Genomic DNA, 20,196 nt, shown 5'->3' with positions numbered 1-20,196 from the left:
GGATGGTGATTGCCAGGTCACTCGGAGCCTTCTTTTCATTTCATTTCCAATTTTCATCATGGTTTTCCGGTCTTATCGGTTTTCCGACGTTTTATCGGGTTTTGAGACGGGCGATGACGTAGCGTGGCCCCTTCACAGGGATTGTCCTCGCTGAGCCCAACGATAGGCTATGACGATCGTGAGACCTATCCGATCTTCAACGGATCAAGATTGCTGAGTTCGATTCCTTTAGAATCGCTCCCTGAGTCTATCGTATGTCCTATTTTCTTTTCCCTGGCATTTTGGGTTTGCGCATACCGTCTATTTTCTGATTCCTTTCATCTTTTGGTTTATCGTGTGTTTGTATTTGGTTCCTTGTGTGTTTACTTTCAGCTTGCTTATTCTTTGTGCGCTATTTACTGCTTTTCTGCTTACCATATCTGATATTGCTTGTTTAGCTGTAGCTGTGCATGCGGATGTTACTGCTTTCCTAGATGTGATGGGTTAGGAGTAGATGCGGTGAGTTAGGATTTGGATGTATATTTTCTTTTGCCCATCCCCGGGTCATGCATGCTTAGATAGACGTTTTCTCGGGGATGCTCGTTCCCATTTCACATGATTTTAGCCCAAAACTCTTCAAAATTAATTAAAAATGGCATAAGAGACCAGGTGCTCGCACTTGGGCGAATTGGGGGCGCCTAACCCCTTCCCCATTCGTCATCAGGCACGGACTTTTGTATCTCTGGTTATCCGTTGCAACAGAGTATTTCATGGGATCCAGGGCCTACTTCCCTGGATGGCGACTCTTCTTTGTTAGAGGTACACCTTGGTTCCGGGCCAGTCCTTGAATCGAGAGGTATCTCGTTTGTATCGCCACCCATGCTGTGAGTGGCACCATTTCGAGAGTTCCTTGGTAGAGCTCTCCTTCACATTGTGGAGATCTTAGAGGACATCGGCGCGGGACCTCGTGTCCCTATCCGCCATCCAGCCGTCCTCGGGATCGGGGTCCACACTCATCAAATGGTCCGATGTACTCACCACCATTGTCTGACCGGATGCATTTCAATTTCTTTCCTGTCTGTCTCTCTACTGAAGTCTGAAACTGCTTGAATACATCCAATACTTGGTCCTTCGTCTTTAAGGCATAAACCCAAAGTTTCCTAGAATGGTCATCAATGAAGGTAACAAAGTAAGCAGCACCACCAAGTGTTAAAGGTTTTATTGGACCACAAACATCTGAATGTACCAATTCTAATAAATCTGCTTTTCTCGAAGGAGGGTGACTTTGAAATGAAACTTTTCTTTGTTTTCCAGCCAAGCAATGTGCACATTTCTCAAGCATTGCACTCTTCACTCCAGAGAGTAAATTCTTCTTAGCTAATATGCCCATACCTTTCTCACTCATATGACTCAGTCGCTTGTGCCACAACTCAGTTGCATTCCCATCTTCCACAACATTACATATACCCTTGAAAATCTTGGCCTGCAACAAATATAAAGAAGACTCCTTCTTTCCTCTAGCCACAACTAATGAGCCTCTGGTGAGTTTCCACTGTCCATTATTAAAGGTATTGCAAAACCCTTCTTCATCAAGTTTTCCAGTTGAAATCAAATTCAAACGAATATCTGGTATATGTCTGACATCTCTGAGAACCAACTTTGTTCCATTATTTGCCTCCAAACACACATCTCCCACTCCTACAACTTTGGCCAAGCCATCATTGCCCATCTTCAATGTGCCAAAGTTCCCTGGCGTATAAGAAGTAAAGAACTCCTTCTTTGATGTGATATGAAGCGAAGCTCCACTATCAATGACCCAACTCGTCTCATTGCATGCAAAATTAATATTATCATCATAACATACAATGACAAGGTCCTCAGTGGCGGTGGCGACCCGATCATTGTCATTGTGATCCTTCTTCTCATTGTTGTCACTACCATTTTTCTTCTCTCTTTTCAGCTGGAAGCAATTTTTCCTAATATGGCCTTTCTTGCCACACTCATAGCACTCAACATCCTTTTTCCATGAACGTAACTTACTTCGGCTCTTGTGTTTACCTTTTGGACCTCTACTTTGACTTCTCCCTCGGTTTTCGGCAACCAAAGCTTCAGAGTGGGACGAAGAACCTTGAGTTTTTCTTCTCATTTCCTCATTTAGAATGCCACTCTTAACAAAGTCCATGGTGACAATACCATCAGGAGCAGAATTACTCAATGACATACGGAATGTCTCCCACGAGTCTGGTAGAGTACCAAGCAACCAAAGCCCTTGTACCTCATCTTCAAATTTAATTTTCATGGCTGAAAGTTGATCTATCACTCCTTGAAACTCATTCAAGTGATCGGATATAGATTGTCCATCTCTATATTTCAACCCCATAAATTGCTTTATCAAGTACATCTTGTTGTTGCCGGTCTTTCGCGCATACAACGATTCAAGCTTGCTCCACAGAGTCCTGGCATGTGATTCTTTACTGATGTGATTCAAAACATTATCATCCACATATTGTCGAATGAACCCGCACACAACTTTATGCTCAAGAGTCCAATCGGCATCGGTCATGTTGTCAGGTTTTGTATCGCCGAACACCGGTAGATGCCAACGCTTAACATATAGAAGGTCTTCCATTTACCCCTCCAAACATGATGATTTCTTCCATTCAAACTGATCATTCTATCCAAATTTGTGTCCATCTTTCAATCAAAGTCAATAACAACCTTGCTTTTCTCAAGCAATATCACAAACACCTTGTGTGCAAACAACCCGAATGCTCTGATACCACTATGTTGGGAAAAAACCCTTTCCCGCTTAGAAAACGATTGAACACGAACAATGGAAATATACCAACTACAAAAATTATCAACAAACAACCACAATCAACACAAGAGAATTTTTACATGGAAAACTCCTTCAACGTGAAGGATAAAAACCATGGGACCTTTCTCGGAGTCCACCCAAATCTCCACTATAATACTTTAGGTACAAAACCTAATTCTCAACATCATCAACGGGATAAACGTCCCCCATTCCAACAACAATGGAATCCACAAATATGAGTGAAGATAGAGCAACAATATCAACTCCAAACAAGAAGAAAATGGTGAAGATCTCACCCAAAATCTGTTGTCCGTAAACGACCCAAAAACCTGATTTAGAGAACTCCAAATCACAATTCAACCGTTCAGAATGTAGATCAAGATGTCACGAACCTGCTGTCCAAAACTCAGCTCAATCGGACCACAGATCAACCTCCGATCGTCTGTTTGATCACTGCTGCGCAGAAACCCCTTTTCCTGCGAATTTCCCCTCCTTTTTTCTTCTATTTTTTGTGTTGTTCTCTCTAATTGCCAAAGATTAGGGCTACACTTAGAGATATGCTTTAGGTATAGAAAGACCATATTATCCCTCTAGTTAAAACAAATTCCAAATAAGCCCTTATTGGGCTGGACTTAAACCCAACACAACCTTATAGAAAGACCATATTACCTTGTCTTTTATTTCATAATTTGCTTCTATAGCATTTTTTGAAACTGTGATAGCCATTGACAGCTGGTTGAATAGAACATGACAATTTGAGTTAGTGAAATTATCAAAACATTTTCCAAACTGAATCTTTCTTGCATGCATGTATTACAATACGTATATGCCATCAACCTTGTTCAATCTAGACCAAACCATCATGGCCCGGTTTGGATTGCAGGAATTTTATGAAAAATGAAAGGAAACACTTATCCAATAAAGATTACACAAAATGATAATGAGTGTGAGACCTACCATCCTTTAATTATTGATGAGTGATTTAGAGTGTGAGGCACGCGATGGAAGTATTCTCTTGACTCTCGTGTTAGACGGATAGAGAAAGAGACGACCTTTCCTGTCACACTTGTGGGTCTCACTCTTTATGAGATGTCACTATTAGTACGCGTTTTCCCCTTATTTGTGACCTCAGCTTCTAATTTAGACATTTGGACGGTGTGGATTTATGAACGGTGAGGTGGCGAAGAATGGGAAGACTTTGGATCCACCTTCCACCTTTCCTTCTCTCTCTCTCTCTTTCTCTCTCTCTCTCTCTCTCTCTCTCTCTATATATATATATATATATATATATATATATATATATATATATATATGTTTAAGCTTAGAGTGAAACTACAACCGAGCTTTTAGTTTGGAGCTAAACTTGTTAAAAATATGAGGGGTTTACATGCGTATAGTATTGTTGGGGTGTTGTGGTTTGTGAGTGTGTGTTGCTGCTTTTACGGGGCCCAAGCATGTTTGGAGGAAGAGAGAAAAGCTCTCTTACAATTGAAAGACTCCATCAACTACTATCCAAATAATGCTACTTATTCTGTCTTGGAAGATTGGGTTAGAGAGGATTGCTGTCAATGGGGGCGTGTAGATTGCTCTAATTCTTCATCTCACGTGATAGAAATCGACCTTGACAGTGCAAGGGATCCTTCTTGGTTTGGAGTGTGGTATCCTAATGCTACTCTGTTTGCCCAATTCAAAGAATTGGAGTTTCTAGATTTGAGTAGTAATCGGATCGGTGGATGGGTTATGCCAGAAGGTAAAGCTTGTTTCCTCCAATTTTATAAAATCCTTCCTCAAATTGCATAAAAACCCTCAATCTCTTTTCTGGAATTCAAAGATATTGATAGATGTTTAGCAAATCAGGTTTTTCTTTTAGTTCAACAAATACCTAAAATGGATTCACCGTCTATATATTTTTCCTGGAATTCTCCAAAAGGAAAAAGAACAAAAACAACAATGGACAAATGGTAATTTGAAAGCAGTGGTATCCAGCCATCATTACCGGCATAAGGCCCAAGATATTGCGTCTTGGGGATAATATGCTAAACCAAAGCAGCCAATCCTTGTCAGGTATCGAGTCTAGATTGAATCTTACAAACTCACAAACATACAAAAATTCCAATAAATATTTAGTGGAGTAACAATCGAGAGAATCATATTCTAACGATATGCTTTGGATGGAAATTGAATCACGTTTATGATTTGCATGAAACATCTTCTATTCTTTTCTTCTTTGTTTTCTCATTTGTAAAAAGCTTGTTTTCACTATAATTTGCTCATTTCTTGCATGATTATGTGGTATGAAAAACCTACTATATTTGGATCTTAGCTACTACAATTTTGAAGTACTTCCATCGTGTCTGCTAAGCAAGCTCTCTGCATTGCAAGCATTGTTCTTATATATGAATAACTTGAAATGAGACTTACCTAGTATTCTGGGTTTGTTGAAGTAGTGTGAAAAAATCAAAGAGTAGATTTTTTTCCATTTAGAATTAGTGATGTGGAACAGGTGAGTAGGAAATGGGTCCTCAGCTGAACAACTTTGATCTCTACGGACTGAGGTGTTTTAGGCAAAATTCAAGTTTAATTTTTAGAGAAACAACAAACTCTATCTTGGAACATTGTTATGGATGAGGATTTATCAATAACAACTCAGAATCGATCGACTGAAAAGAAAGACTTGAAACAGAACGTTAACTCCAACTCATTAAAGAACATGTTTCTAATTTTCTTAGCCCATAGATCGCTCAGGAAAAGGATCAGTTCTGATAACTATGGATGCAGAACTGATTTAGTAGGTGGAAGCTATGGAGATTCCTTAATTTCTCTCTCTCTCTCTTTTTTGTTTTGTTTTTGTTTTTGTTTTTTGGTACCATAGGGTATCCCCACCCCACTTCGTGGGGCAGGACTATTCCCTTGGGATGCACGCAGGCACCCGGAAGACCACGCGCATCGGTTGAACAAGGGGGGATTCGAACGCTCGTTACTGGGGAGCAAACCCATGACTTTACGCCAAAGAGCCACACCCTTCCGGGTTTCCTTAATTTCTCTTCACACTCGTCATTTGAATATAGAGATAACAGGAGATGGGAAAGACCCTTGCAGATTCAAAGCTGACTTGAAAGAGAAATTTTACAAGATTGGGACTGATTACATTCAAAGAAATTCAAGATAAAGGAGATGAAATGGAGCACCTTACTTGGAAGGAATCTCTGACTACTTTTCCTCGGAAGGATTCGTCCACTCCTTAGAGCTTGACGCTCTACCCAACTCTCACCAAAACTTCCAATCTTACCTTAGAAAACTACAACAAATGAAACTCCTCTTGTGACAGCTCAAGCCAGCTGGCTTGCTAAGGTGGCATGCCACATGGCTTCTTGCTCCCAATCATGTGGTCCCTTCTTGCCCAATGCCCCCCCCAAGCTCCCAATTGAGTGACGCATGGTGTGTTCTTGTGCTTTCAAAGCAGTCCCACTTCTTCATGGCATCCTCTAGTTGCCACATGGCTGGTAATGTGGCAAACTTGTGGCCTCCAAAGCCTTTCAACAATCAGTCCTCCTCCCAACCGATTATGCCCTACCATCCTTTCTACTCTATATTGCCTCTCAAACAGAAACCCGAGCTCCTCGAACTTTCCCCCTTCAAAAGAGCATTCCCTCAAGCTCGCATCTTTCTCCAGGCAAACTCGACAAAGGTTTTAGGGCTTTAAGGATTCCGTCCCCTTTGTTCGGCCAAGGAGGCAATGAAGCCAATTCCCAGGTCAAAGACAAAGCTTTCTTTAACAAAGGCCCTTCGCCCGGGGCCGATCCTTGTCAACACCTTGCCTCTTTGTAAATGGTGTATCGCACCGCCAGGCTACTTTTGATGGTGCCTTGTCTTTATCTCCATCTTGAATTTCAAGAAAGTTTTATGCCCCAAGGCTATCCTCACGAATCAAATGTTTCTGCCATAATGTTCTATCATGATCTAGAAAAGGATTGCAAAAGAAAAGCTCTATTAAGTCAAAATGGTCCCTTGTCATCTCAAGATCTAGGCCGTCCACTGCCCACACCCCTGAGCACAATATGGTCGTCCTCTGCAAATGCCATCGACTCTCCATCATCCTCTATGAAGTGTTCCTTGTATCTACGACGTCAGACTGGAAATCTTCCCAAATCTCAACTTGTGTACCACAATCCTCACAAATCTCACTTTGTGTGTCATACTCCCCTGTCTCCACACAAGAATCTATCATCAACCTGCTCATGTACACACATCAATTGACGTAGATCACCATGTTTAGATCAAATTGTCATGCTCCTTCCCAAAGGTTAGCGGAAAACTCTGAACATCTGATCTTCAAGACTTGGATCTAAATGAAAAGCTTTCAACAACAGTGATGAAGTTCGATCTACTCACTCTTCAGAAATGAGTTTTAGAATTCTGGTCAGGCTGAGGCTTCGCTATCACTATATTCTTTGTGAAATTAATGTTTGCGAATCTATACTGCTGCTTAGATTGAACTCTCAGATTGAAGATTCTTCTAACCAAGGACTTTTGATTCTTTAGGATTCCATTGTGTTTCAGTGATGGAAGCTACAAAGCAATCTTAGTTTTGCAAGCTCCAGGTTAAAAGAAACTCCTCCAATGATTGCTCCTTAGTAAACTCGATTTGGCCAGATCCAGATTAACACGATCTCGCTTGTTGTTTGACAATAGCTTGCTGGATTGGAGTTTAGCGAGCTTTGCTTCACTCTATGAACTGGTTAGAGTTTATTGTGAAGAGGAGAAGTAGATCCAGAGAAGATATTAAGAAGTATCAAATTAGTAACTGAAGACCTTCAGCTCTGAGTTCTCCTATTCTAGGAAGCTCAGATCTGACACTTGAACCCAAGTATTGGAGGGAAAAAAAACAAACAAGAGAGAAGGAGCAATAGGACCTAGAACTTGCAGAATTCTAGAGTGGAGAGTTGGAACTTGTAGATCCAGAATTCCTTTGTATTCAGGTGGACCGAAGCTCAACTTAAGAAAACTATCGCCTCAAGCTAGGATACGATTAGGACTGGCAACGGGGTGGGGCGGGGCCGGATGTTGCATTCCCCGTCCCTGCTTCGGGGATGGCGGAGAAGCTCCGTCCCCACCCCGCGAGGAATATCTAATCCCCATCCCCGCCCCGTCCCCGTCCGCACAAAGAAACCTCACCTCAAAAAAACTTTTTAGCGGCCATAAAAAAGAAAAAGACAAGCCGTGTATGTGCACTTATAAAAATATGGTAGTGCCAATATCACTAGCCTAAAAGAAATATTTACTGCTAACAAAAAAATACGAAAACATTACTAAAATAAGAGGATATTGATAATAACTTGCATAGTAAAACAGGGCGGGGCGGGTCCATCTCCATCCCCATCCACCCTTCGGGGAATTTTTAAGTCCCCGTCCCCGCTCAAAATCGGGAAATCCCCGCCCAGTGCGGGGCGGGACGGATCCCCGTTTTTACGGGTGAAATTGCCAGCCCTAGATATGATGTTGATGAGTTACAACAAACAGATGGTAACTCAAACTCCACATAGTTGATTTCCACGATAATAGAGCACGATGTCTTTTCTCCTTCCAGCTCAAAATGGATCAAAGGTTCAGGAGTACCAATTCTCAAATACCAGTGTTTGGATCGAACAACCAGAAAGCATAGAGTTTTCTCAAAAACAAAGTGTCGGTGGTACTCTGTTTCTGTGTTCTTGTAGAATATAAGAAACAAAAGTTGAATCCTACAAGATCAAGTGGATTTCTTATTTTGTAGAGATGTAAGAAGATAATAAATATAGGATCCACAATACTCTTTGTTAACAGTTTGCACTCTGTATTCCATTAAGACGAATGATCAGTTTTCCCAAAGACGAATGATCTGCCACGAAGCAGTGTAACAACACAATGGTTTCATTGCCTCCTAGATCCTTTCCCCATTTCAATTCTGTTCATGGAAGGCTTTTGAAATTTCATGAAAAACATGAACAGATTCTTGCATTTTCTATTTTGATCTATTAGATCTTTATGACGAAAGATCTCAGAGATGAAGTCCAACAATGAAGGCAGAGAGGATCGAATCGATTGCACGTCCAGAAAAAAGCGAAAAACAACACTCAAGGATGTGGAATCAATCAACGAGGCTCTCCTCCAATTGCTAAATCTCAATAACTCTAACTCTCATGAAAACAGAGAGAATTCCTCAAGTATCCTAATAATCTACAGTTCGTGTGACGGGAATAGTTTTCCAGTTATGGTCCAAGGTAAAAAAAACAATGGAGGCATAGCAATGTGTGCTGCTCTGTTTTTTTTTAATTTTGTGAATAAATTCAATGGAAAACTGTAAAACTCTCAATGGAGGAAATATGATCGAGTAAAGAAGAAGGTCTTTGTCACACCTCGACGTGCTTGTCATGAGGCTTTCGATTTGAGTTGCTTATGGAGTAATCTTATATTGACCTAAACTTAATCCACAGTACTACCAAGCAAATCATTAGATTATAAATTTCAATCAATTTGGATTTGAGATCAATCGAAACAGGGGGGCTTACAAAATTTCCTCAAATTTGGTGGACTTTTTGACAATTTCTAAGGAAATTTTGGTGGACATCTTTAAAATTTCGATGGGAGTATTTAATATTTCGGTGGAAATCTTGTAAATAAACATGTAAATGAAATTTCACAATTTCAGCGAAATTTTGGAATTTCAATGAAACCGTGTAAAACAAGACTCATTGTGAATTTCGTTTCGGTCTTGGCCGAAATCCGAAATTTCAGCCGAAATTTAAAACCATGCCACCGGTTTGATTCCTTGGAAAGCAGCCCTCACTTCCATTTTGTTAGATTCCTTGATACCAAAAGGCCCAGAGAAGGCTCGCTTAGTATCCCCAGTCTTGTCTCTAATAAGGCCTCCGATGCTGGCGGGCACGAGTTGCCAAAGCTAGAACCATCGAAATTTAGCTTCAAACAATCGGTGTGGGGACCATCTAGGGGCCTTTAACACCTTTCAGTCCAACTCATGAAAATAACCCCCCCCCCCCCCCCCCCCCAAACATCGCCTGATATTTGTGCCTGAGTATAATTTAAAGCAAGGGAAATAAATTGTAAGCAACATAATCCTCTCAAATGAGGACGTGCTTCTGACCATGATTTGATTGCATGAGCATTCCATTCCATCCATAATCCCCAGAATGCAGCCAAGAGAATGAACTTCCTTAAAAACAGCCTTTCCTAGGCAAAGGCGCAAAAAACTAAGAACCGATGAGATTGGCAGTATGACTGGGAACATCCAGATTCCAAACCTATCAAGAATTTTAACCATGACAGGAATAGAACACTTACAGTGGGGGAGCAAGTGATCCACAGTTTTGCCTTCTCTATGCAAAGGGCAAAATAATCTATAATGAGCATATGGAAGCGTCAAAGTTGGTCAATAGTCTAGATTTTGTTCTGGAAGGCTGTCGATCTGACAGCGAATAAGTGGATGGAACCCTCCAAAATCTAGATAACTAGGATGAGGCCATGAGGCCAACCATGTGGTTCTAGCCCCCAGCCTCATGGACATCTCATCCATAATATTAAGGCCTACAAATTAAATATTAAAGCTTTAGCCTCTCTCAGCAGAACCTTTAACAACAACTAATAAATCAAGGGCTAGGATCATCTGATCAAGGTTGAACAAACAACAATGGGTCATATTTGTGTCCTTCGATTGGATCAATGGAGTTGATCATGTCAATAGGGCATAAAGTAACCATTAGGGGAAAAATTTATGGATGACATTGTTAGCATTTTTCATGGAAGTGATACAGAAATTTGTGTTAGTTTCTAAGTAAAATAAGAAATGTGGAAAATTTATAGTACCTCTTGCCATGATGATCATATTGACATTGCTTTATGATATGTGCTACCATTGAAAATGCTCCTATTTTCGAGTATTGTTGATCACTGGAATGATTTTGCAATATAGCCAAGTCGTGATGCTCAGATCAATAGAATCTTTGGCCTTACCTCTTCTAGTATTGTTGATCATTGGAATGATTTTGCAATATAGATGCTCAGATCAATAGAATCTTTGGCCATACCTTGGTATATCAAAGAAAAATCATAAGAAATCCTGAGATCTGAATATCTCTTGCTCCCATCAATTAGAAATCCATATTAATAAAAGAGATTAGCGTTAATCCTCTTAGTGAAACACACCTTCTTTCTTTTTTGAAAAGGGCAACAGAATATATATATATATATATATATATATATATATATATATATATATATATATATATATATATATATATATATATATATATATATATATAAACAGAACCGAGGTGGTCCTGAAGGAACAAAGATAATACAAAGATAGCAGTACATTAATTCAAGGAGGTAGATAGTCAAAGCACTCAAACGCGGCCCGAAAGACTCCTTTCTTGGCAAGGGTGTCTGCTTCCGCATTGGCTGATCTCCTGACATGGCGAAAAACTATTGAGGAGCCCTTAGCTCTGTCCTCTATTTCCTCTAAGAGAGGCAAAAATCGCCAAGGGGGAGAAGCGTTACCCGAAAGCCAGCGAATAACATTTAAGGAATCCCCTTCAACGATAATTTTGTCGCACTCTAGACGAGGCATCGAGAGAAGCCCGCTATGAACGGCTCGGACCTCTGCCTCGTTTGAGTCTGCCACTCCGATAGGCCCCGAGTAGGCCCAGAGGACTTCCCCTTTGTGGTTTCTACATAACCCCCCTACTCCTGCCATTCCTGGATTGCCGATAGACGATCCGTCAAAGTTAAGTTTCAGGGACCCCGGAGGAGGAGGAATCCAGGAGGGGAGGATTTTCACTTTGGTAGCCGATTCCAAGCATATGATTGACCATCCTTCCCAGAGGTCGAAAGCTGAAACAAAACGAAACAGGGGAAGGCTTCGAGCCCAGGATATGACCGCAGCTATCAACTGAATATAAATCCAATAGGGAGATCTAGCCTTCCCTTCAAAGATACGAGCATTCCTCTCTTTCCAGAAGAACCACCATGAGGCCAGGAGACACATCTTCCACAGCGTTCTGCCTTTCCTTTTCCAAGGAGTCCAGGCCCAACTCTGAATGAATTCAGCCATAGAGTTGGAGGGGACCCAACTGATTCCAAAACGAGAAAAAATAAGACCCCAAATATGGCGAGCGACCTTACAGTGTATGAAAAGGTGGTTAATGGATTCCCCAGCGGATAAACATAGAGGACAGTGATCTACCAACCACATTCCTCGTTTCCTCAAAAAATCCATAGTTTGAATGCGGCCCCAACTAACCGACCACCCAAAGAAAGCAACTCTCGGAGGGCAAGATTGTCTCCAAACCGAGGAGGACACATGCTCCACTAAAGAAGGGATCAGATGGTTATAAAAAGATTTGACTGAAAATATCCCCGAAGGATTCCAAATCCAAATCCGACGATCTACGCCCGAAGACTTGATGAAGCAAGAATCCAATAAGGAGAGGAGGGCGCTGTAAGAGTTTAACTCCCTAACAAAGAAGTCTCTGTGAAACTTAGGAGACCAAGCCACCTTCCCATGTTCCCTTGCAAAACATTCCGATACCCAGGCCTCTTTCTGAGATGAAACGATGAATAAGTAGGAAACATCACTTGAAGAGGATCGTCCGAACACCAAGGATCGTGCCAGAACCGAATCCGATCCCCCCTATATACTCTGAATCGGACGCCAGGAGCAAATAACGACTTCAACTTCAAGATGTCCCTCCAAACCGTGAGACCTTTGAGTTTAAAATTATCAACAGAGTCCCAATGCCCATGATCTGAACCATACTTACTTCCAATGACCCGGACCCACAAAGAGGATTGTTCTTCGCCAAATCTCCACAGCCACTTGCCCATAAGGGCCTGGTTAAAACTCTGAACCCTCCTGATACCCAAACCTCCATTTTTAGTAGGCAAGCAGACCATACTCCATTTAATCAGGGAGACCCCATTGGAAGACCCTGATCCGCCCCACAGGAAGCGTCTCTGAATTTGTTCGATGCGTTTAGCAACCGAGGCGGGACATTGAAAAAGAGATAGAAAATATATCGGCATATTGGATAGAACGGCCTTTATAAGCACTAATCTACGTCCTTTGGAAACCAACCGGCGCTTCCAGGTGGCCAAACGTCGCTCAATCCTTTGAATAATAGGAGCCCATAGGTTGTGTTTCGGTCGACCCACACCAAGAGGAAGACCCAGATAGGTTGCTGGAAAGACATCTAAACCACACCCCATAATTCCGGCAAAAAATGATGCATCGCTCTCAAAAACGTTGATCGCGAACAACCGAGATTTTGCGAAATTAGATCTTTGACCCGAAACCATCTCATAACAACGAAGCATAGCTTTAAGGTTAAGAATATGGGATATGACCGGAGAACAGAACAGAAGAGTGTCATCCGCAAACTGAAGAAGCGATACTTCCACCTTACTCTCGCCAATAAGGAACCCTTGATATAGCCCCAACTCACTTCCTTTTTTCAGCAGTCTGCACAGTGATTCTGCCACAATCAGGAAAAGAAAAGGAGAGAGAGGATCGCCCTGCCGCAATCCTCTAGAAGATTTGAAGAATCCTTTTGTTGATCCGTTGATGAGGACAGAAAACCAGGCGGACGATAAGCAGTTCCGGATCCACCCTCTCCACCGACCCCCAAAGCCCATACGACCCATGAGAAAATCTAATGCTGCCCAATCCACTCTGTCATATGCCTTCTCCATGTCAAGCTTGCATAGAATGCCACCTTCCCCCTTCCTCCGATAATAGTCAATGGCTTCATTGGCTGTTAAAGAACAATCAAGAATTTGCCGGTTGCTTATAAAGGCACTTTGACAGACCGATATAATTGAAGGAAGAACCACTTTGATACGATCCGCCAGAACCTTTGCGAGGACTTTGTAAAGGCTGCCCACCAAGCTAATCGGGCGAAAATTCGAGCTTTTTGTTGCTCCTTCAATTTTTGGAATGAGGACGAGAAAAGTTGCACCTGTCCCTTTGTCAAGGATGGCTCCCTCAAAAAATTCTATGAAGAATCAAAGAATGTCCGATTTTACTGTTTCCCAGCAAGTTTGAAAGAAAGCCAAACAAAAACCATCGGGTCCAGGGGCTTTATCTTTTGCCAGAGAAAATAGTGCTGATCGGATTTCCACCTCAGAGAAAGGGATTTCCAATCCGGCTGAGGCTTCCAGGCTTAAGCTAGCAAAACAAATGTCTTTAAAGTTGAACTTCTAATAGATTTAATCTTTAATTTATCTAAAATCCATTTTAGCAAAAATCCTAAACACGGATTAATAAAAAATTTAAGTGGCAATGTCGGCTACCCTATTAGATCTCACGAGAGATTATTCCAGCATTCTCTCAGTGGTCCATATTGACACTTCTATGTTCTGGGTAAAAAAAGACCGGGCTTTGGACACTTTAAATTTCTGAAGTATGGGCATACATCATTATCTTTAACAAATAATCTATGTAGTCTAGTCTTTTAGGGAAAATGTACATTAATGTAAAGAGAGCTAAATATATAGATCATGGCAGCAAATACCCAAATAATGAGCATTACATTCCATATAACACTGAAATAATGGTGCAAGCCCCTCCTAGGCTTCTTGGACTAAGGATCAGGAGAGTGACAAACAGACACTCAATTGCTCAATAACTCGGATACAAGAAAACAGATTTACGCAAGCTAAGTAAAATGAGCGTATCTCTCTCGATATAGGTCGGAATGACTTGATTCCAAAGCTAAAATTTCAAGGACTCAAAGATCTACAACATTGCTGGAAATTATTTTCTAAGATTATCATCATAGGGTGCTCGAAAAATTACTTGAAGTGGACGAATGTGAATGGCCACAATTCTGGAAACAGAGTGGGATATGATAGGGAAAGATAACAACTTCAATGGCTACTCTTCAAGATTGCAAAGGAAGGTGGGTAACATCAATTCTTCTAGATTGATGTCTACAACTCTTTAAGGATGAAAATGATAGTGAAAGCTCCAACTCTTCAAGGAATGAGTGAAACTCTTCTAGGTTTCAATGATGAACTCTTCAAGGTTCAAAAGAAATGCTCTAGGCAATTTTTCATTCAATAATCAACTAAAAACCTCATTACAGATGTTTGCTGGACTCTTATAGAGAAAATAAAAGAGAAAAAATGTTCAAGCTAGCCCATAAATTATTTTTGGGACTTACATACATCATTAATAACTTAGGAACTCAAAATACATTGACTAGTCAAAGACCTACATACATAGTCTACTAAAATAGTCATAACTTTTCAATTACTTGGCAAAATAAAGACCATAAATATCCGTTGGAAAGATAATTCAAATACCTACAACTCCTTAGGTAATCATTTTCCATGATTCGTCTATCTAAAGGTCCAAAAACGTGCTTCAAAAATGACCAGAATCATTATGAACGAGAATTGCAACTGGATTAGGCCCAAATTGGCGTGTCCATGATCTTGGGCTGGAGCTGGCCTTTATTCTTGGTGGCTTCAAGTTGGGCTTGGGCCTTGTGTTGGGCTTGAATGTGAGTTTTTATTCTCACTTGCTTAGGGTGGTTCATGTGGGCTTCAAATTTGTCAGCCACATGGGTGTGGGCTGCATCAAATAATGATTTCCTTTTATGAGTACTTAATGTGGTGCACTCTTTATGATAAGACTAACTAATGTCCATTCCATTCCAACTTTATTTTGTGCTCGTGGTTAATCTTCCTTTGACTATATCCAAATTTATACACTTTACAAATAATACGAATCACCAAATTTAGTTTCAACATTAAATTTAAGTCTTCGTAATCACGATCAAACACTAAGGTAGACTTCATATGATCGAGGTGTTGTATTTATAAGAGAAAATTAGTAGGTTAGGCTTTTGTGACTGATCCTAAAACAGAACATCGCTCAAAAAGATTTTTATTCTTGGACAGATTATGCAAAAAAGGAAAAAAAGAAAAAGGGAATAAAAGGGGAAGAAATGGAAAGTGGGTCCATTGGCCCACACATAATCAAAACTACTATTGAGGCATTTTATGTTAAACTTGGGGGCATTGATGCATGCAGGCATCATCACAGGGAAGTTGGTGGTCATGAGAGTCACACCTTTGATTGATCTAATCCGTTTATTTCGTTAGCATTGCTTTGGAACCAAGGCCCTTGATATAGCAAACCATCATGAGGCAACACATATGGCCCTAGCACCACACCTAACGGCCATCCTATCAGTCAGATTATTTATTGAGTACAAATATGAAAGTTTTAGCGGCTTTTGGTGTGTGACCTATTAAATCAAGGCTCAGGATCATCTGATCAAGATTGGGAAAATGATAAAGAGCCACTTTTGTGGCTGTCTGCTAAATCAACAGAATTGATCATGTTCACATGGCACAAGTGGGCCCATTTTTTGACAGGATTTTGTTAATTTTCTGTCATAATACCCCTTCAAGAAAAGCAAACTATAAATTTTATAAAGAAAATGGGAAATGATATTCCCACCCTCTCTTTTAAGGTCTTTGGATCTCACAGGTCACAACCCAGAGACAACCGATACAATGATGGAATGTTTTCTCATTTTCGGAACTTCTTTCACGATTTTCTCAAACATAACGGAATGTTTTTTTCATTTTCCTAACAAGAGGGATATTTTTGTCTTAAAAAATAATTATGACGTCAACATTACCCACATGACAGAGCATGATAACCTCCCTACATATTTTTGTTATGTTATTCTACCTACTACACTGGCCTTTCTAGGACTTAGAAGTTGTCTTTTTTACCTTTTTTATTTTTGTTGAAAATTCATTACAAGCAGGCACAAAAAGATCTGCCACTGATGCTTCATGTTTTCTATGAGATGAGATATCCCACCTTCCACATAAGTAGGACATACCCTAAAGTAGACTTCATATAATCTAGGTACTGTATTTATAAGAGAAAATTAGCAGGTTAGCCTTTTGAGACTGGTCCTTAAACAGTACATCACTCAAACAAAACCTCAAATGAGTCTTACGATCAAGCCTAGGGTCAACATCATGTCATACATAGGGACAGGGGTGTGAAACATGATGAGGAAAACCCATATGGTTCTAGTCCCGTACGTAATGGACATCCCATTCACCCTATTAACTAGTATAAATATCAAAGCTTTAGCTTCTGATAGGGAAATCCTTAATGAAGCATAGCCTTTTTTCCATTGCATTGAAAGGAATTTGCTTTTTGGTAATAAATTAAATGTGCTCATATGTTTTTGTCTTCATCATTTTCTTGTAGGTTTATGCAGCTTAAAAAGACTCAAGACTCTATATCTCAAGCGTAACCAACTTGATGACCGAAGTCTTCCATCATGTCTAGGAAACCTTTCGTCCCTGGAAGAGTTATATTTATCAGATAATAATCTTAGAAACCCAATTGGCATGTCAACAGGTACGGAGTGGCAGTAGTATTTTTCTCATCCGAAATGATGATGGTTGAAGTAGTTTTTCTCTTCACTTTCACTTATCTCATAATTTCAATGATATGATGATGCATACAATACGCTTTTGGTATAGTCCTTATGGTATCTGGGGATCTTCAGAAGCTGCACCCTTTTTCAATTTTCGAAAGGCCAACTGATCACGGCATATAATGACTGTCATAGGCCTATGAAAAATATAATAATAAAAAGTTAACATGTTTTTTCTTTTTGGAGAAACCATAAAAACGAGGATTGATTGATCATGTCCACATGACACAAGTGGGTCTAAAAAGTAATCATAGGAAAAATAATAATCTAAGGGTGATTTTTCTAGCAATTTTCATATAAGTAATATAAAACTTCGAGATATTTCCCTTGCAGCGAGAGCAATTTATTGTTTAGTAATAAATGAAATGGGTTTTGGGTTTTTATGTCTTGTTCATTTTTCTTGTAGGTTTATGTGGCTTGAAGAGACTCACGCAACTAGATCTCAGCGATAACAATCTTCACGATCAAAGTCTTGCATCATGTCTGGGCAACCTCTACTCCCTTCAAAACCTGGAATTATCAGAGAATAATCTGACATTCACATTTGGCGCCATCTCAACAGGTACGGGGCTATTAGCATTTCCTCGCCCAAAATGATGATGTGTGGAGTATTTCTTGACAGGATTTTATTGTTTACTTTAAGAAAAGTAAACTATACATTTAAGAAAGAAAATAGCATCTGATCAAGATTGGGAAAATGATAAAGAGCCCATTTTTGTGGCTGTCAGCTAAATCAACAGAATTGATCAACTCCACATGGCACCAGTGGGCCCAGAAAGTGATCAATAGGAAAAAAAATCTAAGGGTGGTTTTTTAGCATTTTTCATATAAGTAATATAAAACTTTTCTGCACATCCAAACATAGCTTATATAAGTTTGTAACATGCGGGCAGTGTTTTTGCTTCTTTATCCAAGTACAGTGACATGTGATATAGTATAACTAAGGCAGACTGGCAGACCATATTTGGATAATGCCATTACTCACTTTGTTTTGCACCTTTTATGAGTGGATGTTTATACCATCTTGAATATTGTAGTGTCATTGTCAAAATACGGTAGTGCAGATATCAGTCCCCCTAAAATAATCTTCTAACCTTGTGACAATAGGATTCGGCACTACTCTGTTTTCATAATTGCAGAATCTCAGCTTGTCTTTTCTTCCTTAATTGCTTTGAGTGCTTTTGGGGAACTATAATAACCTTTGACAGCTATTTAAATGATAAAAGACAAGATGAGTTAGTGCAATTATCAAAAAATGGGAGTGTCAACATTAGTAGCCTAGAATATACACTAATACAATACCTAAGATGGAAGTTCAATTTTTGCCCCCTTCAATTTTATTGAACAATATAAACACAATTGCAAATTCATATTTCAAAATAAAAGATCTATTTTTCTCAGAATAAAGTACACAAAACATAGATTAGAAAAGAATATATAACAATAATGCAGGGAAATAAACCACACTAAAAAGGGGAAAGAAGAAAAAAGAAAAAAAATGAAAGATTTTGGTTGGGCTTTTGTTGATGTATATTACACAAACACTACCCAAATCACGCACCACTATTACTCCAAACCTAAGTGAAAAGCGTACTTACCAAAACGTGGTTCGGCACCACAAAAAGGACGGGGATGGGAAAAATTCGAGTTTAATACAATATTGGTTCAAAAAATGTAGTAAAAAATGAAAACACAAAAAAATGCATTAAAAATTTTGTCATTTACAAAAAATGTTGGAAAGTTGGGCAAAAAATGTATTGTTTAGTAAACAAAAGTACTAAAAAGGGGGTTTTTACTATAAAAGTTTTAAACAAAGTACTAACTCCATGCCAATAAAAAGAGATTTTTTTCAAAAAAAGAAAAAAAAAACTCTCCTTAAACAGTGTTTCGTTCACTACGGTTAAAAGATACTGTAACAACAACCTCCCGATAAAAACAACTTTGAGATATTTTTTAGCATTTTTTTAGCATTTTTAGTTTTATATTCCATTGAGAGCAATTTGTTGTTTAGTAATAAATGGAATGGGTTTTGGGTGTTTATGTCTTGATCATTTTTCTTGTAGGTATATGTGGCTTGAAGAGACTCACGATTCTACGTCTCAGAGATAACAATCTTCACGATCAAAGTCTTGCATCATGTCTAGGCAACCTCTCCTCCCTTCAAGGCCTGGATTTATCAGAGAATAATCTGACATTCACATCTGGCGCCATCTCAACAGGTACGGGGCATGATATTCCCACCCCCTCTTTTAAGATCTTTTGGCAGTAGCATTTCCTCACCCAAAATGATGATGTGTGAAGTATTTTTTGACAAGATTTTGTTATTTTTCTGACATAATACTACCCGCTTTAAGAAAAGTAAACTATAGATTTAATAAAGAAAATGGGAAATGATATTCCCACCCCCTCTTTTAAGATCTTTGGATCTCACAAGTCAAGTCACAACACAGAGACAGCCAATACAATGGCTGGGCCATATCTTATAGGTATATCATCTCCCCATGTTTACAGGACTAATTATGTTATTACTTTGAGTGGTCATGGTTAAGATGAAGCCTAAGGTCAACATTAAGTTCCACATATGGTCAGGGGTGTAATCAAGACCGTTGATCAAGTTGACCATCATAAGTCAATCCATACTGTCCAAGTCTTATGCGTAACTGAAAGAGTTAGGATTGAATCTTACGATCAAGCCTAGGGTCAGCCTCATGTCATACATAGGGACAAGGGTGCGATCATTGATATGGTGAAACATGATGAGGAAAACCCATGTCTTTTACCTTTTTTTTTTTGAACTAGTGAAAATTTATTACAAGCACCCACAAAAAATGCAAAGAAAACACCAACAAAAGAAATCTGATGAAAGTATAAGGG

General features: G+C 39.6%; 1 protein-coding gene across 1 annotated transcript; it reads left to right on the top strand.

The window, feature by feature from the left end:
- The first annotated feature begins 4,123 nt into the window (after nucleotides 1–4,123).
- Nucleotides 4,124–19,591, top strand: LOC143883276 (cuscuta receptor 1-like). The gene is made up of 4 exons (XM_077386621.1): nucleotides 4,124–4,547; nucleotides 17,091–17,243; nucleotides 17,729–17,884; nucleotides 19,386–19,591. The coding sequence occupies exons 1-4, from the start codon at nucleotides 4,172–4,174 to the stop codon at nucleotides 19,589–19,591; spliced, it is 891 nt and encodes a 296-aa protein (XP_077242736.1). The 5' UTR covers nucleotides 4,124–4,171.
- The last annotated feature ends 605 nt before the right edge of the window (nucleotides 19,592–20,196 follow it).

Source organism: Tasmannia lanceolata, unplaced genomic scaffold (assembly GCF_043159265.1).
Source record: "Tasmannia lanceolata isolate RefF3 unplaced genomic scaffold, GAP_Taslan_0.1 ptg000008l, whole genome shotgun sequence".
In the NCBI taxonomy this organism is placed as follows: Eukaryota; Viridiplantae; Streptophyta; class Magnoliopsida; order Canellales; family Winteraceae; genus Tasmannia; species Tasmannia lanceolata.
Note: the sequence above shows the minus strand (reverse complement) of the source record. Positions and strands in the feature narration are given on the sequence as shown.